The sequence below is a fragment of the Pyrus communis genome, chromosome 14 (assembly GCF_041283825.1).
Source record: "Pyrus communis isolate YQ-2024b chromosome 14, ASM4128382v1, whole genome shotgun sequence".
Lineage (NCBI taxonomy): Eukaryota > Viridiplantae > Streptophyta > Magnoliopsida > Rosales > Rosaceae > Pyrus > Pyrus communis.
Genome location: NC_142578.1, coordinates 4,067,432 through 4,091,202, shown reverse-complemented (window position 1 = coordinate 4,091,202; position 23,771 = coordinate 4,067,432). Strand labels below are relative to the sequence as shown.

Here is a 23,771-nt window from a genome sequence, read left to right as displayed (position 1 = left end):
TGGTCTGCCGTGCTTCGTCGAAAGTGTGTTGTCACGTTGATCACAGGGCAAAAAGACCAAGACCATCACGGTAACCTTGTAATCATCAGTAACATTTGAATATGTTGGCACAAGTCGAATTTCACTTGGAAACGATGCAGAATCAATAGGCAGATTATCGATTAACACGACGAATTCCCCCGCTTAAGTAACAAAACTTACGTTAAAGACAGTTGCATAGAAATCTCTACAGGATTCGGAAGGCTCATGCTCGAGATCGTTTTAGCCAGATCTTGCATTGTGATGCTACACAAAAAGCATTAAAGAGAGTGAGTTTCGTATCACGAAAGAGTCGAGGGAAAATAATTGGGGTTTGAATCAAAAGGTAATGGACTAATTAACTTGATAACTTCAAATTCTGAATAAGTTTATCCACCATAATTCTCTGCTTCACTCCAGTCGGAGATTCCGAGTTCATAATTGCATTAGAAACGACGATGATGATTGATGAAAGACGGTGAACCAGCATTGACCTAAATTTTAAAAAGAATGAAAGAGTCGTGTTTTCGAATAGAAGTGGAGTTTTGGAGAACAAGTCTGCAACAATGAAAATGTCCCAACCGAGAATTAAGTTTGGCCAAGTGTCCAAGACCCAATAAAATGCAAGGACAACCCTAATTAGAAAAGAGTTTTACATAAGGGGGCAGTTATGAAGTAGGGTAATGCTACGGATACTTAATTTGTAAGTAATGTTATCGAGGCTAAATTTGGAGACTAAATTTTAAAAACTAAATGACATGTAAGTTGATGATTGGTTTATTACTTAAGCATTGATAGACGTACTTATTTCTATTGGTGACACATCATTTAGTTTGTAATTTTAGTCTCTAAATTTAGTCTCCCTAGCATTACTTGATGAAGTATACCCAACACGACCGTTCAAACCAACTGCTATTTCAAAGGAAATCTTCATCCCAAGTTCCTCAAAAACTAGACATCTTGGCGAACTCAGCAACCTGAAAACTAGATGACTGGTTAATTATAACATAGAAGAAGAAAAAAAAGACCAGTTTTACGCATTGACTATGTGCTTTAGACGAGCAGTAACTATCCTCTAAGCACTTCTTATATATCACAGAAGGGGAACTGCATCTCACATTCTTGAAAGGCCAGTCGAACTATCAAAATAGTAGCCCTCTTTAAGGACGCCATACTCTGCTGCTTTTCCGCTGGCTAGAAATCACACAACAATTTCGATCACAGTCAAGAAATCATCACAGAAATTCAACGAATCAAGATTTACAAGAACTAACACACAGGTAAAACAGAAGTGTGTCCCAAAATGAAAACCAATAAGATAGAAAACCAACCATCAGTGCATGACAAGTCAGGATTCATGCCAGGGTTTGTCTCCACAACCTGAACATACAGCAATGCACCCACCTGTGAAGTAACTGATTAGCCATGACTAAACAGTGCAAAAAGTAAAACAAAGAACTGAATTTGAAGTTTAAAGAAATTAATAAGCTATTGTGCTAGCTGCTAAGGACCAAATTACAACAACGAAAATACTACAATTTCAAGCAACTTTTCTACGTTATTCCAATTGCAGTTTTAAACTACCGCATAATTGTTTCATAGCTTTCAACTGAACTTCCATTGAAGAGATGTAACCCTGTTCCTCGTCTCTCTCGCCCATGCCCCCCAATGAAACAAAATCTTTTTAATGAAACTTTATTTGTTCTCTAAAAAACATTTTCTAACAACACTGGAGCCTAGTAATGTTCTAATTACTTGTTTAACGTGACTATGAACATCATTTAAGTTGCAGCAAGTTAGAATCAGTCACTAATAACAAGATTGTGACAAACTTTAAGTTTATAAAAGCTCCCAGCAGCTCCCTCCCGTATATACAACTTCTGATTTTAATTGGGAGTAGTAACAACTAGTCTAAAACAAGATGTTTCGATTGTGAGCAAAGTATTGAGGTTACTGATGTTAAGTAGATCATATAGTTGATCCACAATTGGTAAGTTTTGACAGTTTGAGCAAATTTAAAACTTGGTACTTAAACCATATTTAGTAAGTGAACGATAACACACGCTTGTACAATTTTTTCTTTTCTTCAAATATTCTTGTTTTCTGTATACTTATCAATAATACAGCAATGCAACATATATGGACGTAACCTTGATCTAATTTAGCCTTTGATATATAATTATCAAAAACATGTTTTCGGTATTTGATCAAATTTAGTCTTTGATTAAGAGAATTCATCACTCTTTGTACTCAAGGCGTCACGAGGGGCCATATACTCATGTCTAGGTGGGCAATGAGGGTTCGAAGTTGAGAACTTTAGCAAATACCAACATTAAGATTTGATAACCAACTAAACCTTGATCTAGTAGAGCTTCCCTTTTAAATATCGAAATATGTCCCAAATACAAACATCACCTCTTAATTAATTAAATATTTGACTAAATATATTAATTAGTTAATTAACAATTTAGGATGCATTTCCCTTTTTAATGTTAAATGAACATAAGTCATTTGCACATTGTCATTATTTTGGTGTTACGTTAAGAAATGGCTTGTCGTTTACCAAACGAAAACGAAAACAAAAGCAAACAAACAAAAAAACAAAATTACCTTTTGCTATGTTAAGAAACAAGCTTGTTGTTTTAAACCAGTGTTCTGAAAATCGACCTTGGCGTTAGGCGATGGTCAGCCGCTGGGATTAACCTCTAGTCGGGAAGAAAATCGGGTTAAGGATTAGGCGGGCGCCGAGGCAGTCTGGGTGGCGTTTGGGCGGCCTAGGCGGTTTGACCGTTTTGATTCCTTTTTCTGTTGTTTTTTAAGTGAGGAATGAGAAATGCACAACTATCTGGGTTATGAACTCCAGCAAAGAAGACGAGAGGAAGAAGACTCTTCGATTCTCACTCCACGTGACCACTATCAGGTCTCAATGTTCCATATTTAATATATTTTGAACTGCCGTCCAATTTAAATTAGACACCTAGCAATCCTATTTGACTGATATGTATAAAGAAGGGGACAGCTAGCATGAACATGCCCCACATCCCACCATTCTTTGCATCTCAACTTCCATCATTTCCTTTTTTTTTTTTTTAAATTGTTTTAAATTGCTGATAAATATTTTATTTTTTTGGTCAAAATGCTTTGTTTTCAAAGATTAAATGATTTCTACACCATATAGTTGGCACCTTTATTTCTCTATAAATGCACTATAAATTCTTATGAACTTGGAAAAATATATCCTAAAATACTAAGATTTATATCATTTGAACTTCTATCTCATTCCATCAAATTAACCAAAGTATTAAAGATTTATTGTAAATTTACTCAAATCCACCTAGTCCGCCTAGGTGCTACACCCTATCTTGCCACTCAACTAGCGCCTAGCGTCTTTTAGAATCATGTTTCAAACAGACAACAACATTCTTAACTCAAGGGTTAGGGTTCTATAGTACAAATTATGTACAAATTCCGAACTTGTCTTGCCTCACTCTCTCCTTCCTTCTTTGTCGCTAAAGTACAAAGTGAAGTTGTTTCTTCTTCTTATTCTCCATTCTCTCATTCACCATAGCTACAAAGGTCAAGATCAAATTAGTGAATTGGTATATTATCACACCACCTCACTCCAAAATGGTTGCTTCCCACCCTTAACAGGATGAGGTATTGCTGAAGGTTGGGCAAAGGTATTGCTTACTAATTTTCTGTTTTTTTTTTATATTAAATGTTTATATCTTATGATGGGCTTATGGGGGAGAAGGCACAGATGAGGATGATAAGGAGGATGATGAGGAGGAGGTGGAGGATGAGGAGATGATGAGGATGATGAGGATGATGATGAGGTAGAGGAAAATGAGGAGGATGATGAGGAGGATTAGCTTAGTTAATTAAATATTAAACTAAATATATTAGTTAACTAACAATTTAGGATGCATTTCCCTTTTTAATGCTAAATGAACATAAGTGATGAGGAGGATGATGAAGAGGTGGAGGAGGAGGATGACGATGGGGAAAGTGATGAGGATGATAAGGAGGAGGATAATGATGATGATGATGATGAGGATGAGGATGATGTGGATGATGAGAAGGATAAGCTTAGTTAAATAAATATTAGTCTAAATATATTAGTTAATTAACAATTTAGGATGCATTTCCCTTTTTAATGTTAAATGAACATAAGTGATGAGGAGGTGGAGGAGGAGGAGGATGATGATGGGGAAAGTGATGAGGATGATGATGAGGATGATGAGGAGAATGAGAATGATGAGAAGGAGCAAGAGGAGGGTGAAGAGGATGAGAAAGATCGAGGAAACATGGGGATTTATGTGATTGGTAGTCTAAATGGTTATCTGGCCTAGAGGCAAAGAGTTTTAGTTTGGTTTGGCATCTTGCAGGTTTATGGGTATCCTATGTAAGCTTAATCTTGTTTGTGCAGGTCAAGCAAGATCCACAATATGTTGAGGTCCTTGGTCTTCATCATTTGAAAGATGCATAGTTGATGCTGTTGTCGAAACGGTGAAAATAGGTGATTATTTTGAACTGTTGGTTCAAACCACAAAGACATGGAGAATTCCCTTCTCACTTTCTTGTGTCACATGTCCGCCACTTGGTGCACCCTATGGAGATGAAGCACTTCTACTAATGAAGCAGAACATAATGTAGAAAGATATTAAGGTTAAATCCCCTATATTTAATTAGCAGACATCTATAAGTTTTCACTTGGATTTGTTCTTGCTTTGATATATAAAATTTGTGTCTTTAATACATATTGAATTGGAAAGTCATGACAAAGTTGGAGGTTTTGCAGGATCTTTATGGGAGTCAGATAAAAATATGGAGGTTGTCCTCCTTGAAAATGGCCTTGCAAATTTTTGAAATATCTATGTTTTTACTAGGGTTGCAACTTACAACGACCTTGTACAATGTCAAGAAACTGCAAAAACAAAAAAGTTGAATGTATGTGAAGTTGCATGCATACCTACACTATTTAAACATGTCTTCCCTTTGAATCAATTTTTCTAATAATATGGCATTTTGCCATTGTAGGTTTGGAAGACTCATGTTGAACGACCAGTCGGCAACACCAAACCAAAAAAAGAGCTAAAGATGATTTGCATTAACTAATTGCATGAATTAATACCCTTCTAATGTTGTAAAATGCCGGATGATATATGTCATGTTCTTTATTATTCAGACATTGATCACAGAAGTTTGGACCATGGTACATTTTATGTCAAGAACGTCGGGGATCAAACTAGACTTGTTTAATTATGTAGCTTGGCCTATATTATGGTCCCTAGTTTGATGGGAGCGGACAAGTATTTGAGTGAGCAAATACTAAAGAAGGAATTTTCTGCCATAATTATGTTGCTGGACTCTGAGGACCAGATGATTTGGAGGGTTAGTATTTCTTGTAAAAGTAAATTCTGAAGTGAGTATCAACGCTACCATGGTTCAGGTTTGATTCATAACCATCTTCTTTAGTCCTAGTATTTTGAAAACTTGTGTCTCTTTATTAAATCATTAAGTGGCCCGACCTTTCATTGACATTGAAAGTTAGTGTTGGTGAAACATCACCATTATTGTATTTTCTGTTGTTTTGTTGAGGAGCCTAGTGTGGTATTAGTGTAACTTGGGTACTGCTGTGAGCTTAGGGACTACTCAGTATCCATGTATATCGGATACATCCTTTTTCCTATTAGACGAAATTAGCGTATTAATTTGGCTCTTTGGTTTGGTCTAGCTTGCAAGTCTTCTGTGTTAAAAGTAGTTTCGTGCAACATGTATGTAAATAACTTCCCTTGCCAATTTTTAATGTGTGAAATTTTTAGGAAGACTTTGATGAAGCATGGGAAAATCAGAGAGATGATAGTGAAGAAAAGAAGAAAGCACTTGAGGAGTTACATAAGTTGCTAGAAGAAGCACGAGAAAAAAAGAAAGGGATTTGGCACTAACTATTAAGTTTAAGGGCATAAGATATAATTTTGTGTATATCTGTCATAGCTTTAAGCTTTGTGCTTTGTCATAGCTTTAATTAACAATTTAGGATGCATTTCCCTTTTTAATGTTAAATGAACATAAGTGATATGGAGGATGATGAAGAGGTGGAAGAGGAGGATGATGATTGGGAAAGTGATGAGGATGATGAGGAGGAGGATGATGATGATGATAAGGAGGAAGATGAGGATGATGATGAGAATGAGAATGATGAGCAGGAGTAGGAGGGTGAAGAGGATGAGAGAGAGAAAAATGGGAATTTATCCGATTGGTGGTCCAAATGGTTATTTGGCCTAAAGGCAAGAGTTTGAGTTTGGTTTGGCATCTTGCAGGTTTATGGGTACCCTATGTAAGCTTAATCTTGTTTATGCAGGTCAAGCAAGATCCACAATATGTTGAGGTCCTTGGTTGTGGGGAGACAAAAAATAAAACAGTGTTTAGATTTTGGGCCGATTTGTGTAATCATGGTTTTCAACCCCTATATAACTTTCTTGGTCGACATCTCTCTTTCACTCTTTTGAACATTTTCAATGCACTAAAAATGTTTGAGAGATTGAAAGGGAAGACCTTGACTAGGGAAGGCATATAGAGGTAAAACCATAGTCACACAAACTAGACCAAAATCTGAAGCACGTTTCATGTCCGCTTCGCCCCACATGCACTTAATTCAAGCCACACATAGCTTCCCTTCCTAACCTCGAAAACAAAACAACAATTATGATTGACATCCAAAATTCAAAATTTAATTATTAAATTAGGAAGAAAAAGCAAAGACATTACCTGTGACTGTAGGGGCTCAATCCACCATGTTCAAATTCAGGAAGTTTTGGACTACCCACAATCATGGTTTGGCATAAGAATTCAACAAATTGAAGATGTGGACTCATTTTGTCTTGTATTGCGATTTATCTTGAATTTTATTTTTGATGCAAATCTCGTTCAAACATTTTCAGGCCAAAATATTAGTTTGTTGTACTGTGTGCAAGATGTTACATGACATCTGCTCATTGTTACATGTGTGCATAATGTTTATTAGTTAGTTGTACTATCCTGGACCAATGACTAACTTCACGTGTATGTTCACAAGCACAGTTTACGTTCGCTTTGGATCCAGAGTTAGGTGCCAGCCTATCCCTAGGTTTGTTATTGGACTCGTATGTGATGCGCGTAGTGCCAGCTTCACGTGATGTAGTACTAGAACGTAAAACCTACACCCAACATGTTCATGCAGCTACTTTCTGTATGACTTGTGTGTCTACATAGATAATAAGCAATGATTTTCATAGCAGTGAATTTTTAATGATTTTCATAACTGTGATTTTATGACAGCTATTTGAATTTTGATGATGAGATACTTCATAGTAGCATCATATATCCTTTAACTCATTTGTGTTGCAGGTTCCCTACAACCAATTATTATATTATTACTTTGGTAAATCATATACTTGTTTTACAGGATGGGTTACACGTTTTCAAAAAGGTTTTAGAAAAGTTTATTTTCTAGGCCCACTCACCTTTGTTTTTCGCCTCTCCAGGATGTAAAGATTAAGCTCGTGGGAGTATAAGGTTTCAGTGGAAGTAGCTGACTGTCCTTTAGTCAAAGTAGTTTGCTTATGTACTAAATAATCATCCCTTAAGGATGAGACAACTTTTATCTTTTTGCACTATGCTCTGAACTTCACATTTTGTAATAAAAGTTACCACCCAATCAAGTTGTGCACTCTGGCTTATTTATTTAAAGTTTAAATTTATCCTCATTTTTACACATCAACCTTATTTTATTACTTCGTCACCCTCTGGGTGTCAGCCAGCACATCACGATTCGGATGGACACATGAACATTCCGAGTTGGGATGTGTCAGTTTGCTACGTGTCCATCCGAATCGTGATGTGTTGGCCATCACCCGGAGGGTGACGAAGCCATAAAGTAAGGTTGATGTGTAAAAGTGAGGATAAATTTAAACTTTAAATAAATAAACCAGAGTGCACAACATGATTGAGTGGTAACCCTTATTACAAAACGTGAAGTTCAGAGCATAGTGCAGAAAGATAAAAGTTGTCTCATCCATGAAATTGGTTCGTTGTCCTATAGTGTTCAGGTCTAATTATGTATTATTATATGCAAGTTTTGCTTCACATGTAAATGTATTATTAGACAGAAATATAGTACCCGAAAGGGCTTAGTTGATCCACGATTTATGTTTTGTCTTTCGTTTTCTTTTCGTTTGTTGCGAGAAATATATCGATCAATTATGATTCTTTCCTTTCTATTGATTCTTTATTACCATATTTTATGTAAGTTGGAGAATTGTTTTTTATAGTGATGGAAATGGTAAGTGAGCACAGGATGTGGTGCATTGGGAATTTGGGATGACTTGAGCAATCAATTTATTGATTGCATCTGGCTAACCCCGGCAAATGAGCCTTGATTATTGATCAATTTTGAGCTGTTGATCAACATTTTTCCTTAATAATTATGATAACTTGGTAAGTGTATATCATGTCGTAAAATGAGATTTCACTTTCATGCTACGTAGCATTAGTATTAGGTCCCACAACCTCTACCTTCGTTTCATTTTCATTCTTACTCCTCTTCTTTCTCCGATTATCCCACAGAAACTTCAAAACCAAAGCAGTAACAAAACAGCCACCTAAAATCAAATAACCCAACAAACTCTATTCTCCCAAATAAACCTTCACCATTACTAGATTTATATAGTTTTAGTTATAACCGTCCATACTTTGTACCATTAAAAGCTACGTAAGATAGAAGAATTTTCCCATAAAACATAGGCTTTTTTTATTTGATACAATGGAGGCCTTTGAACATTATATTGTTTAGTCGTAACCGAGGACCCCCTGGATAGCTTTTGCAGGAACCACCGTCTTCACATAAAGCACTTATGCTTTCGATAGAAATAGATTTATTAGAAATCCAAGTGTGCTTGAAAAAATAATTAAAGTGCTTTGATAAATCATCAGACATGTATTTTACTTGACGAAGCATATGGCATGTGCCCTTCCCTATATATGACAAACATCATGTTTCGTAAAATGGTGGGATAAGAGATAAACCAACAGGGGGTGATTCAATGGTATAAATTTTAGACTCGTATTTCACACGATACGTTCTGAGTTTGATTTATGACACTTGTGAACGATGGTGGTCAAAGAAATATTGAAATGCCTCTATGAGTATTTTCGGCAAAAAAAAAAACAAAAAAAAAGACTATCATGGTAAAGTCATTTGGAAATATTGATGTTATTCTCTCTTCCTTGTCCTTGTTTCTACAAGTGAATTGTATTAGAAACGGGGTATGTTTTACAACTTTTCCTTGACCAAATACATAATTTCAACATGAATGTGGCCACTAAATTTTGAATTATTGTCCATTAATTAACTGTTGAAAATACTTAACAATGGAAAGGGATCCTCTTTGGATCCTTTCTACCAAATCCTTCCAATCACCAAATCCGGACCCTTGAAATTTGATCTAATGACTAAAAACAGAGAGTCCCTTTAAAAGCTTTAAAGGTTATAATAACTTTTTTTTAGCCGTTGGATTAAATTCAAAAGCTCAGATTTGTTGATTTGGGAGGATTTGGTGGAAGGGATCCGGAGAGGATCCCTTTCCCATAACAACAATCAACCAATGCTACACGTGGATAATAATGCCAAGTATTGATCGGGGCAGTAATGTTATTGTCAAAGTTAAATGATATGATAACTACACATTACATCATTAAATATAAGCTTATTTTGAAGCATATAATTATGCTTATTATTGATGGTCTATGATTTTAGATTTTGTAGCATATGCTCATGCTCGTGACATTTCGTTACGTTCTTATTACCGTTTTCGTTGATCGTTTTGTCTTTGTGGGTATTGGCATAGTCCTCCCATATATACCTTTTTTGTTTACTTTTCATTTATTATCAATAAAATTGGTGGAGAAGGGAAGGGCGAGCAGTTTTTGAGTGTAATGGTTCTCATCCTTTTGGTGGAGGGTAGGTGTCTCGCACGCGACTATTGTCGAAAAGCTAATCTCACCTAATTCTTCTCCATTTGAGAAGGAAAAAAAAAAAAAAACTACAACTTGCACAATGTAGTTAGAAAATCAAACCGTTTAGCATCTTATGTTGTTTGATTATAAATGAGTTCTAAATTATACCAAACCTAATCGAACAATAAAGAGAGAAAATAAGATGCGTTTTGTCAATGACTTGTGAATGGTTTAGGACCAATTAATCCTTGAAAGGACATGTAAGATAATACAAAATTGGCATGGACTGCTTCAAACTAGAATCTTCGTTTGCATCTTGGAGCATGTCACACATGTCTTGTTGTATTGCCACTAAACATCCGACCAAAAACCATCTCTCTTTCGAAACCAATACCACAAGTTACTTATCAGTTAAGAACCAACCAAATAAGATACTTTGGAATGTTTACTTAAATTGGAATTTAAAATATCTTAATTTTTGAGTTGTCTGCGTCTATTGAAAATGAGTATGAAATCTTTTCACTTTTTAACTTTTTGAAAAAGTGTGAGATTCTTTTTGAAACCCATAATCATATAACTAAAAAAAATCTGAAATCATTCCTTTCGTTACTTCATCTATTTTCTAGGTTCTTCGGTTCCTTCTCCCATTTATGTTAAGTAAACATGCTCTTCAAGTATTCGCAAAAAATTATGATATGTTTCAAAGTTGCATCAGTTTCGAATAAATAGTATACTTTTGTTTAGAACTAGTTGGGTTAGCGGTGAAGGCAGATGATATCAGCTCCCATGCGACTAAAAGAAAACGAATACCTTTGTCATACACGTACGCTCCTGTTTCTCTTAGGTAGCAAAGTCTTTGCATGCATGATGCACTTTGTGTTGTGACTTGCGAGTCCTGACTAGTTGGTAGGGGAGGGGAGTACAGAGATTCGAATACAAAGGCTACTCTCTTTCCCTGTATACATATTCGTTACAGCTTTTGAGAGGCTTGAAAGGCATGCAGGTGCCTGATATCTCTGCATTCGTTAGTCATTTGCAGCATGTGCCAATTAATCCTTCTTTCAGCATACACTGCAGATTATAAGCAGCGTTCTTCAACTTTTGATAAAATCTTGAAAACATGAGAATTTGGATTCTTTGGACCGCACGATCATTAATAAATATAGATTAGTGATGAAGTGTAGGCTTAAAGGTCAACAAGCTAGTGCTTTCCTGTTCATCGGCGTTTTGCAATAGAGTTTTTTCTGCATTGAGATTCCACAGATGATTCCTTAAGAGATGCTCAAGTTACACTATAAATATACCCACATATATTTGACGTGACGGATTGTATATAATTACGTTAGGTGTCTATATTTCTCTTTACTTGACTAGACATATCACACATAACAAAGTTGACCGACTAGCAATCAATCTGCAATCTGAATGATTACTTTCTTCTCCGGGCTTTGGCTAACACGTGGCTAAAACAGTGGGCCTAGATACAAGCTCTCAACTCTCAAGAAGCTCTCAACTCTCAAGCATTAATTGCGACTGCAATGACTCACATGTATGCAGTGCAAGTTCTCTGAGAGATTACGTTGGAAGTTTGGTGTGAATTTGTTGCCGGACGTTCTCTCTCACTGTGCCTTTGCGTTAGTCCATACAAATCCCACAGGATCTTTTTCGGATTCTTTTAATGATGATTCTGAAAATTTATAAATCGTGTCTATTTATTATACATCATAAATTTATTTTTTGTTAAATAATATTTATGTTTAATTTTAAATAAAAATATTTAAAATAATTTTTAATCATATAATGAACCGATACAATTTATAAATCTTTAAATTATTATAAAGAAAATCAGACGAAAATCCGGATTCCACACAAATAGTCATATACATAATTAAGTTTTTAAAAAGTACATTGCCTGTTTGTGTGGTCCCACTCTCTGCACTCAGACCAAACATATTGGATCTTGTTTTTTGCAGCCTCCTAGATCCTCTCTCTCGGTAATTTTTTTATTTTTTATTTTTTATTCTTTTAATTCGATTGCGTAAGAGTTTCTGCTGACTTATGAGGACTCAGTTGAATGCTGGTGGATTCTTGTTTTTATTTTCTGAAAAGTGCCAACCAGGTCAAGCACGTTATGCTCTCTGCTGCATGCATGCATGTGAACTTTGAAACATTACATTATGGAAAAAATACTTAGCTCGTTACTCCGTTTCTTGAAAACACCATTCATGCTTAAGCGTTTGAATGTAAATAACAGTCTAACACATGTGAGAAAAATTTTCTTTTTATGTTTTTGACAAGATATTTATGCATATGTATCACACAGCTAGGGCCCATGAAGAAACCAAGCAGTATCTTTTGAATATAATATGTCGGTGGAAGTTTTGGGAAATATGATCAAGAAAAAAACCAAGTCATTTTATGTAAAAACCTTAGAGAAACTACTATGTTGATCTCTATTTCGTAGAAATATATATGATGGTTTAGTCACTTTCAGTGAGATCAGAGGCTAGCTAGCTTCCACTGATAAATGGAAAAATATATATATTTTTTTTTGGATATATCACCTGGGTTTTGAATCTCATACGTACTGTGAATTATTCGGTTAACATAAAATTATATATTTCATATACATCAAATTATTGCCTTTTACCTATGCAGCAGCAGAACTAGCTCAACTCAAATTGCGAGTTAGTACTAGCCCCAGAATCAGATTCTCTCTCTCTCTCTCTCTCTCTCTCCACGGGAATTCTAGGTTGGAAAAAAGATAGTCTCGGAGACCTGAAAAAGTACAAGCAAAATCCAGAAATTTTGTAGTCCATCATCAACTGCCCAACATTTGAAAGTCCTATTCAGTTTCTTGCACCATTTTTTAAGGGTGAGGTTCAGCCTGAAATGTAAGGTGGTATGTCAAATATTATTATACAAATAGGAAAAAAATTAACAATTTAGAAAATAAATTTTTTTTTCACTTATATAATGAAAAGTGCCGTACCACCTGTGTTCTAGGTACAATAATAAATTTCTTGTTTTACACGTCACACATGATTCATAAGGTTTGCCTAGAGATTTGTGTGTACAATTTAAACATTCATGCAAACGAACATATAAGCAAAAAACCAACGTGACCAAAAAAAAGTGAAAGTGAAACAAACATATACAGAACGAAAATGTATCACCATTTCATGCATGCGAATATAAGCCTAACCAAGATATATAAAGATTTTTTTCCCATTTTTTTTCGTATTTTCTTGAAAGTAATATAAGGTTTGAGATATCTTCAATCGATGGAAAGAGACTGTACACGATGTATTTGATCAGCAAAAGAACAATAGTCCATTAATATTGTTTGTAGGAAAAGACAATACGCAAATTTTGTCTTCATACTGAAACAAACCAATGTGTGATCACATAGATTCTTTTTTGTTCTTTATTTTATTTGGTAATCCATGTGTGTCACGTTGTTTTCTTTTTCATATTTGAACGTACGTATGGACATATATAGCCACTATATTTCTTTCATGCTTGTGCATTGTCTTTGTTTTCATGGAGAACTTTGAATTTTTATGTGATTTGTCCTTGTGTTTCTGCCATACATGTCCATATATGAGAAGAACATTTGTTGCTCTTAGAAATGCTTTATGATTGCAATTCCATGATTTTCACAAGAAATAAACTCACGGAGAGCTGAGTTTTGACTCTCTTTCTAACATTTGAAAGAGAAAATATCATTAGATTAATTAAGACGTCTTTAGCAAATTGATTAACCTTTAAAAATATTTGAATAATCAATTTGAACATATTTTAAGTACCATTATAATACGATAATGCATATATACAAAGCTTTGTTATAATATAATAGGGGAGGTTAATTTTTTTTTTTTTTCTCTTCCTCCTAATGATGAATGGGATACCTTACCAATATTTTGTTGGTCAAATTAAGTTTCTTGTCATTTGGTTCATGATTCGTAAGCTTAGAAATTTGATGATGTGCACCTTACATTGTCAAACTTAAATGATGAGTTTAGGCACCCAACTTATTCAAGCTTACAATAAAGTTTATATATTGTCCATACATGCCAGGAGGATCCAAAACTACATCAATTGGATTCAGCCAAATACTGGAGCTTCTTCTACGTCTATGTGTGGATGTACTTCGAGAAAGAGATAAAAAAGCTGACAAAAAAAAAAAGAATAAAAAAGAAAGATAGAAAAGAGAGAGACTGACGACTTTGGTAACGACAACAATGGCATCCAATCGATGTGATGATTTGATAATATGTAAATTGGTCCGTTTGCCGCAGAAGGCATAGGGGTGGGTTAAAAAAAAAAAAGAATAAAAAAGAAAGATAGAAAAGAGAGAGACTGACGACTTTGGTAACGACAACAATGGCATCCAATCGATGTGATGATTTGATAATATGTAAATTGGTCCGTTTGCCGCAGAAGGCATAGGGGAAAACCGAAAAAAACCGAAAACCGAACCGGACCGAGACCGAAAAAAACCGAACCGAAAAAAAAACCGAACCGAAATTGTCAAACCGAACCGAACCGAATCTGACCGGTTCGGTTTCGGTTTTTGAGGCTCGGAAACCGAACCGAACCGAAATATATATATATATATATATAATTTTTTTGAATATTTATAAATAGTTTAGTCATACAATCATAACAAAACAGAACCTGTTGCCAAGTTGGTTTCAGTGAAACTTTACAAGCATGGAGGCATGGGTTCGAACCCTCATGCCTCTAGGATTTGTGAGATTATTTTTAATTTTTTAATCTTTTTAACAAAACCCTTAACTGTAACCCTAACCCTCCTCCTCCTTATTTTTCATTCCGCCTGGCCTCTTAATATGAATGTGAACTTTCATATTTCCTTTTTTTTTTTTTTTAATAATTTTGGAGGGAGAAGAAAAAAAAAAAAACCGAAAAAAAACCGAAACCGAACCGAGAAAAACCGAACCGAAAAAAAACCGAAAAAAAATTGAACCGAACCGAACCGAACCGAAATTTCGGTTCGGTTTCGGTTTTGAAAAAAAACCGAACCGATTAGAACCGAACCCAGCCCTAAGAAGGCATAGCTTTTTCCTGTCCATACATAATAGATTATGCATATATAATGTACAGATATATATATATATATATATATATATTTTTTTTTTTTCACTTTCTCTACTTATAACATATAGGGCGTTTGTTTGCCCTCACTAAGTTGGACTGGACTGGACTGGACTAGCTATTAGTCCAATACTGTGTTTGTTCCATGCTGGGACTAACATTAATGAGACTAAAGGGGACTAGCATGGACAAAACCCTTCACTAAGAGGTCTTAGCGAGACCCCCCAATAACCATGGGACTAGCTAAGACTATCCTCTCTTTCTCATCCTCGTCATGCTCAACGACCACTCCCGACAGACTCCTCGTCATTTCCGGTCACCTAGATCAATCATTAACTTTCCGACTCTCTTTCAAATCCATTTCACAACCAACTTTCATATAAAATATACCAAATTGAAGCTGGGAGTGACAAGATTACGATTTTACCTGAATCGAGGCTAAAATGTGGTCGAATGTGGCAGGAAAATGGCCTGGAAGTCTCGGCCTGTTTGGGCTTCTTCAAATCCATGACAGATTCGAGCATTCAAAGCTAAGATCTCGATCCAGGGATGGTGATGAATTTTTTGGCGGTGCTAACTTCATCCAATTTAATGAGGGTTGGCCGGAAAACACATCGGGAAACCTGCAACTCGTCGGGAAAATTGAAGCCGTGAGGTTCCGTTCGAACAACGCATAGCTAAAGAGGGGGGGAGGACAGAGAAATAGAGACTTGAATCAATAAGGAGTTTGACCAGGAATGAGAAAGAGACATGAATTGAGAGGTCTAAGAGGAAAAAAAGAGGGAGAGGGTGGGACGATGAGAGAAGAGGAAAAGAGTGGGACGGAAATGGTAGGAAAAGATGGAGAAAAAAATAAGATCATAATAAAATATTAATAATTTATATATTAAATAATATAATATTAGAATTTGTTATTATCCAGCTTCTTAGTCCAATACTGCACCAAACGCTTCACTAAGTTAGTCCAGTTTAGTCTAGTCTAAGCCAGTCCAGCTTAGTCCTTGAAGCTAATCCAGTCCGAGATAGTCCGGCGCAACAAACGCCCCCATAAGGTGTATGTATAAGGGAGAACGCAAAAAGAATGAAGTTTTTATAATTTCAAATTTTCCCTTCTCTCACTAAGTTTCAAAAGAAAAAACAAATTAACAAAAAAAAAAAAAAACCCACCCACATAGTGGGGCTGTGAGCGGGTAATAAATTTATTATTTGGCTAAAATATATTTTCATAAAAAACAATAATAACTAAAACAAGTAAAATTTTTAAAACAAAATAATAAGATTATAAATAATATTTTATCAGACAAAAAGAATAAATAATAAAATAAAAAAAGCCAAAATGTCGCACGCTTAAGCATGTAGCAAAAAATAGTCATTATACATTATTGCATAACAACTTTTTACAATATAAATAACTACACTTTTAAAAAGCAGTCATTATACATCAACAACTATAAACTTATCTACAATACTCACGAGTATGCAATCCAATAACTATTCAGTTTTCTTTGACAATAGTTGGATTAAATCTAAAGGCTTTAAGGGATCTAAATACCGGTGAAGGTCATTAGTTTGTGGGAGAAAAAAGGTAGAGGTTGTCGTCAGTTTTTAAAAAATGATGAAGTTCTCCCACTACCAAGCAGTAACTTCTTCGTTCCCACGTACATTCCCATTTTTTCCGTTTTGACTACAATATTATTATATGTATTCCCCATCTCCTCCGATTATGTGGCCGAATCTTATACTCCCCATTTTTTTGCTATGCCTTCTTCGCATGCAATGCTATTTGAATTAATTTGGTGAGATTCTTGACTCAAAAGGCTTTTCCCAACCATCCATATCCATCTTCTGTGAAATCTTGGTGCTTTTTATTTCAATTTTCTTATTCTTTCTCTATCCTTTTTGTTATAGGGTCAAGACGATTCTATTACACTCCAAAGTTCAAGGGTTTGAGTAAATTTGGGTAAATCTCAATCTAAATTTGCCTTTTCAGTTTCTAGGTTTTTTTTACAGTTGATAGGAGCATATTTAGGCGACTTACTTAGCTTGTTTTCGTGCATCTATGTTGTTAATTCACAGTTATTTTAGTCCTTTATGCTTCTTTTGTGTGTTTTCAAGTTCTAAGGGCAAAGTATGCAAAAGGATGCCTTTTGGAGCCTTTTGGAGCAAATTAGAGATTGGAATGGATTGCATATGCTTAAAGCCAAGTAGATGGACGAAATTGAAGATCAAAACCATTCACTTATCACTTATCAAAACCATTCACTTATCACTTATCATTACCACAACCATTCACACCCCTTTAATCCACATGCACTCCCATCCATTTCATCATTGCAACCATTGCACATTTACACCAACAAACATCTCTTTGCCGTGCCTTTCCCTTAGCCTAGTTGTTTTATGCCATTTTCAGATTTCCACCATTCACACACACATGCACTCACATGCATTTCAAGCACTAAACATTCTTCTTTGCCGTGCCTTTCCCTTCCACTTTCCAACCTTTCCAAATGCAATTTCATCAACACATGCATTCATTATTCATTCACCTTGCATTCCCTTTACATTTCAACCCACATGCACTTTAATCATTCAAACATGCAGCCACATAATCATTCACCCTATCCATTCTATGTCACAAAACAATGTCACATGCACCATCAAAACATCCTTTGCCGTGGCCCTTGCAAATCCATCCCATTTTCAGCCATTACACTCCTTCAATTCAGCCACCATTCATTCTTTATTCCACATACACTCATCATCACACACCCTAGCTATCATTCACATGCATTCACATGCATCACAACCCCAAAACCATCAAGAAAACACCCTTGCCGTGGCCTTCACTCACACTTCCAGCTTTCCACCTTGCATTTCCAGATTATTCCTTCATCATTGCATCCATTCCACATGCATTCTTCATCATTGCACCACAAATCAGCTCATCCCACACTCCATGCCGTGGCCTACCTCCCATTTCCAGCTTTCACATGCCTTCAAATGCATTTCCAGCACATCCTTTGCTTTACATCTCCACAAACACATGCATTTACACCCAAAAATCCCCTTTGCCGTGGAATTCATTCCCCTTTCCAGCTTTCCCTTTCATTTCCAGCTCTAACTCTTCATCATTGCAGCCACCTACATGCATTATTTATTAACTCTTCATCATGCAGCCAGAAAATGAGCAAGAAAGCTTCCCAAACACATGCATACACACACCATTTCCAGCACACACATGCAATTCCAACATCAAAAACTGTCAATGCCGTGGGATCCTTGTGCTTTCCAGCTTTCCTAGCTGTTTTCCACCACATTTCAGCACATGCATGCTTAAACAAACAGCCATTTGCACCTCCATTTCTCCTATAAAAGCCCTTGCATTCCCATTACCAAGACATCTCATTTCATACACAACACACCACAAACACACCACCAAACTTCCTTTGCCGTGGCTTTCCATCTCTCCCTTATAATCCAAACACCATTCCTCTTCCATTTCAATCATTCCCCAATCCATTCAACACACCAACAACATCCCTTAGACCTTATGCTACAATAAAGAGGAAGAGAAGAGGGCCTAAACGTTCATACAATTCAAGTTTGAGTTGTTGGAATGTTTAGGTGTTTCTTTGATTTCAATGTTTAATTTTAATTCTCTTTGTTTTGTACGAATGAGGAATGGAAGAGAAGAGTGCCTAAACGTTCATACAATTCAAGTTTGAGTTGTTGGAATGTTTAGGTGTTTCTTTGATTCTCTTTGTTTTGTACCATGAGGAACTAAACCCCCCTTGGTTAGGGGGTGATTCGAATATATGTTTATGCTTGCATTTTGATTTGAATACTTCTAATTGCGTTTCATAAGTTGTGGATTCAATTCGTTTAACTGTTTGATTGATAACTTATTTATGTATGTTCATTGAGATTGCAAGCTTAATTTTCATGCATGAATATGACGCTAGAATATAAGTGAGTTTCACCTAATCGTTATGAACTTATATTCACAAGTAGTGGAGGTTGCTTATAAACAATCGCGTTAAACGAATTCTTGGCATAAGTTTCATGCGTATTCCATAGTAACGAATGCCTCGTCAATACTTATAATTTTCATGATGCTTAATGATCTTTGATTGTATCTTTATTGTGTTGTTCACGTAAAGGACTTTTGGAGAATGTTGTGGATTGCGTTGCGCTAACCCATCCAATTCATTAACTTAAGGAGAACTTGACGGTTAATTTAAGCGGACCTAATTAACCCGGGGTGTTGAGTTTCATGGTTTATTGAAATGCAATTGAAAATCATTTTATTATGCAAGTGTAACATATGTGAAGATGAACCCCTTAGCTAGCATTCATCCATCAATTCCATTCATTCCATTTCATCAATTTCATATTTACATTCTGTCTAGTTTATTAACTTGTTTCGCTATTTCAATTTTCGTCAAACCTCAATCCCCCTTTTACTTTAATGTTCAATTTAGTTAGAAATCAATTTAGTTTGTGTTTTTAAAGCATTTTGAGTCTTTTGGTTTGTCTTAGTGTTTTAACGTTTAGTTTCGCATTCTTTGAGTCTAGTTTAGTGTTTTATATTGTTTTTACGTTTTTAAGTCAGTTTCCAAGAGATTAACAATCCCTCCTAATCCCCGGTCCAGAACGATCCCTACTTATACTTATACTACAATTTAATTTGTGTGCGTTTAATTCTCGCACCAAAAATTTGGCGCCGTTGCCGGGGATTAGAAAATTTGCTAATCCCTTGGATTGTTTTATTTTCGTTTGTTTTTATTTTTCCAGATTCTTAATTTTGTTTTGTTTCTTGTTTTAGGTACTAGTTCATGACTCGGAGTTCTCATCCGATTCGTGAACATATCCTGGAGTGATTGGGTTCTTCGTCCGGCTGCAAGACGTAAAAGAAAGCGCTACTTGGGAGGCAACCCAATGCACTGAATAAAACAAAGCATGTTCATAAAAAAAAATAATAATAAAAAAAAAAAAAAAAAAAAAAAAAAGATAATAAACATGGAGAAAAGTGGAGCTTCACAAAGGTTGTTTGCGTGAAGCCCCACTACGAGGTGCAGAAGCGGAAGGCATAGAAGCGGGAGGCATAGAAGCGGGAGGCATCGGAGCGGAAGCCATCGGAGCGGGAGGCATCGGAGCTAGAGCATTCCAGGCCTCAATACTTGGCCAAGCGCTGGATGACCCAGGAAAAAAGGTGCCTCTAGAGATAAGACGCAAGCCTTTGACGGTCACTGTAAATTCAACCCTCAGATTCTTGCAGCTCATCAAGCTTCCTCTTCATCCCCGACGAAAAGTTATTTGCAAGCACATGCAAACTTCTATTCTCGTACTTAAGCTGCTGGATCTCTTGCTTAAGTCTTTCCACCTCTGCCATCAATGATTCCACCTGACGGGACCGAGCAAGCAGGCGTTGGCCCATGTTGGACACAGAACTCGCACACTGAACACTAAGTGCGAGGGACTCTTGAACGGCCAACTACATGAAAATATTTTAAATCTACATGAAAATATTTAATTAGATTTGTGGAAAACTGGCCCGTTCTCTTCTACGTATAAACATTGTGCCAAACATTAGGCAGAATATGGATAAGTTAGTCATTTAATTTTTTGTTATGTGCCGTCATGCGCTTACCAAACACAGAACAGAACAATTGTCCCGTTCCATCCTGTGCGTACCAAACATTAGATTCCATTCCATACTGTTCCGTTTCGTCTTGTCTCATCTCGTCTCATCCCGTTCTTTCCCGTCCCGTCTGCGTACCAAACTATACCTTGTGGATCCCAGGTCCCAACAAATAATACTGGGAAGTGTCCACTGCAATTAATTTTTCACCATTATTTTCTGTAGTGTAGCTAGTACATCATAATTAATACTGGACACCTACAGTTGCACACTTGATGTGTGCATGCATATATTTCTTTGCAAGTATGCCAATTAACCCACAAAAAACCAAAAAGAAAAAACTTTACTTGAGAATTGAACCGAAAATACTATACAAACAATAAGTCGTACATAAATCACAGTTTAATGTCTCTTTATTATCTGCTTAGTGTTTCTCCAATTTTATTTGTATATAGTTTCCAAGTTGATATTCGATCTTGGATGATTATTTCTTGTCTAATTAGGTGGTCTTTGATTGCTGGCCGTGTTCCTGGGAGAACTGACAATCAAGTGAAGAACCATTGGAATAGTCATTTGAGCAAAAAGCTCGGTGTCAATTCAAAAAGAGGAAAGACAAAAGCCAAGACTTATTCCAACTCAAAACGAGCAAAAAATAATTTCTGCACACCGTCATCAGAGTCAAACTCCGAGTTGCAACCACTTCACAATTCCGATTCCAATTCCAATATTTCTGGTGATCATGAAGCTGCAGCTGCCATTGATGGATTTGATGAGGAGATGATGAACATCCAGGACCATATTGGCTCTAAAAGTGAGGTTGGTTTTAGTGGCATGTCGGAGGCGACGATGATGAGTAATGACTACTCATTTTGGTTTCACAATGATGACCTTAATCCATATGAGCCCTTATTTATCGGACCCTACTCAGGATGATTACTACCCTTTTCAATTTGATAATTTGTAAACTTTGTTATTATATTTATATCTTAATTCTGTATTTACACTAATTCAATAATCTAAATTATATTTTGTTAAATAGTTATAAATACCAATTACAATGAAAATGTTTGATGATCTGAAGATTCCATCAACGAAATGTAATTAAAATGAGTATTGCCAAGAAGTCTGTCTATTTAAATTAAATTTTATACTCATATAACATAATTGTTAATAATTAAATTATTATTTAAGTATTAATTAATGTAGTAAATTTTTTATTGATAACGTATCATAAATTTTGCAAATGTAATTTAAAAAAAAAAGACACAGTCACTCACATAAGGACAATTCGACAAAAATAAATGTTAGTCACAGAGAGTCAGAGTCCAGCAGAAGTTGCCAGTGGCATAAGGTTCTGTTACAAACACTGTTCACGTTTTGGTATGCGGTCTTTTTCCAGAGACTTGTACATAAAGCTATACGCATTACCTTAGTCCTGTGGTTTGATTAAGTGCTTCCATTTTAAGCTTGACCAATAAATATATACAAATATATAACGTTAAGGTTAATTGCATTGTTGACGATATATCAATAACTATATATATTTATAACTTTAAAGTTAAAGTATCGTCATATTCGTATTTAAAAAAAATTAAAATTAGAACTGCATTATAACAACAATGCAACATGTACACGACATATTGGTCATGTGATAAGTACTATAAAGTCATAAGCGTGATGTCTCCAGTTAGATGCAACAATATCTTAAGCAACTAGGCAAGTCATGTAATGAGTGTGATAACTTATAAGAGTGAAAATATATCTCCGAATGCATGTAAAAATCTTCCCAGCAGCGAGCTTTGTCGTGGCTTATATATTCCCATACCAAGTGACTCAGAATTTTTGTTCGTTTACAAACTTACTGTTGATCTGAGGAAGCTAAAATGCGTTCGTTTACAAACTTACTGTTGATCTGAGGAAGCTAAAATGCAAGTCTTGTCTACTTCTCTCGTTTCCTTTGTGCATGTGCAAATAAATTATTGTACTGTTGAAATCGAACACATAGTAGTTGTCATATTTCTCTGAGATTTACACATCAAGGTGGGTGAAAAAGGTACGTAAAAGATGGGAAATCTGTGATGGCCTACATGAACGTTTTGTTCCGTATTACCCCAGGTAACAAGGACCAAAGAGGAAGAGCTGGGGACAGAAAAAGAGAGAGAGAGAGATAGAGAGATGATTTTGTAAAGGGATAAAACCAGGTCTTGGCTCCTACTACCCAAAAAGAAAAGGACAAGGATTGTCTGCCCTTCTACTTCCTGTGCTCTCCTGTTTTGTGTGATCATGATTAAGGCACGTCAACATTTTATGTTGTTTTTTTTATAGAGATAATAAGACAAAAATGAATAGTAATATTCATTTTTTTTATAGAGATAATAAGCCACGGTTGACGTGGGTTAACCGTGACACACAAAATAGGAGGGCACATGAGGGTATCAGAAGTAAAAGGGCAGACAATCCTTGTCCAAAAGAAAAAGGGTAGAAGATGATATGGGCAAGTGGAATGAGGATCCTTTTTTAATTATCATTGTGAGGATCTCGAGAATTCTCTAATCACATTCGTTCATCGTACATCATACGGTCAGTTTTTATCAGATATTGTTTATAGTTAATTTTAAATAAAAAATTTACAATAATTTTTTACTACATGATATATAATAAACGAATGTATTTGAAAGATTCTTAAGATCCTCACAAATAGAAACTGGAGAGTATCCTCATTCTGGGCTTGCCTTTCAGCCTTTGACCTCGTCAAATATTTGTCCTCAATCTATTTAGGGTGCGTTTGTTGCACTGGACTGTCTCGGACTGGACTAGCTTCAGGAACTAAGTTGGATTGGCTTAGACTAGACTAAGCTGGACTAGTTTAGTGACGCGTTTGGTGTAGTGTCGGACTAAGAAGCAGGATAATAAAAAAATGAAAAAAAAACCCATGATATATTACAAAATATTTTATTTTCTTCAACTTCAATTTCAACCAAATATTAACGTTATT

General features: G+C 35.7%; 2 protein-coding genes across 2 annotated transcripts; one reads left to right on the top strand and one right to left on the bottom strand.

The window, feature by feature from the left end:
• Positions 1-376: 376 nt before the first annotated feature.
• On the bottom strand, positions 377-1,678 carry LOC137712365 (uncharacterized). The gene is made up of 5 exons (XM_068451454.2): positions 1,603-1,678; positions 1,350-1,433; positions 1,137-1,212; positions 906-995; positions 377-512 (listed from the first exon to the last, which is right to left on the bottom strand). The coding sequence occupies exons 1-5, from the start codon at positions 1,676-1,678 to the stop codon at positions 377-379; spliced, it is 462 nt and encodes a 153-aa protein (XP_068307555.2).
• Positions 1,679-20,901: 19,223 nt separating this feature from the next.
• Positions 20,902-21,814, top strand: LOC137713652 (uncharacterized). Its single transcript, XM_088684673.1, is given in 2 exon segments — positions 20,902-21,676; positions 21,678-21,814. Coding segments are annotated over 2 exon segments (558 nt in total). The 5' UTR covers positions 20,902-21,181; the 3' UTR covers positions 21,741-21,814.
• Positions 21,815-23,771: the final 1,957 nt, after the last annotated feature.

Bases quoted from the DNA above. Each gene is read 5' to 3' on its own strand.
- LOC137712365 (XM_068451454.2), bottom strand. From the start codon at position 1,678: ATGGGCGAGAGAGACGAGGAACAGGGTTACATCTCTTCAATGGAAGTT. The intron at 1,434-1,602 runs GTAGTTTAAAAC...ATGGCTAATCAG, and splicing joins AGCTATGAAACAATTATGCG to TTACTTCACAGGTGGGTGCA. The intron at 513-905 runs GTATACTTCATC...TTTAAAATTTAG, and splicing joins GGTTTGAACGGTCGTGTTGG to GTCAATGCTGGTTCACCGTC.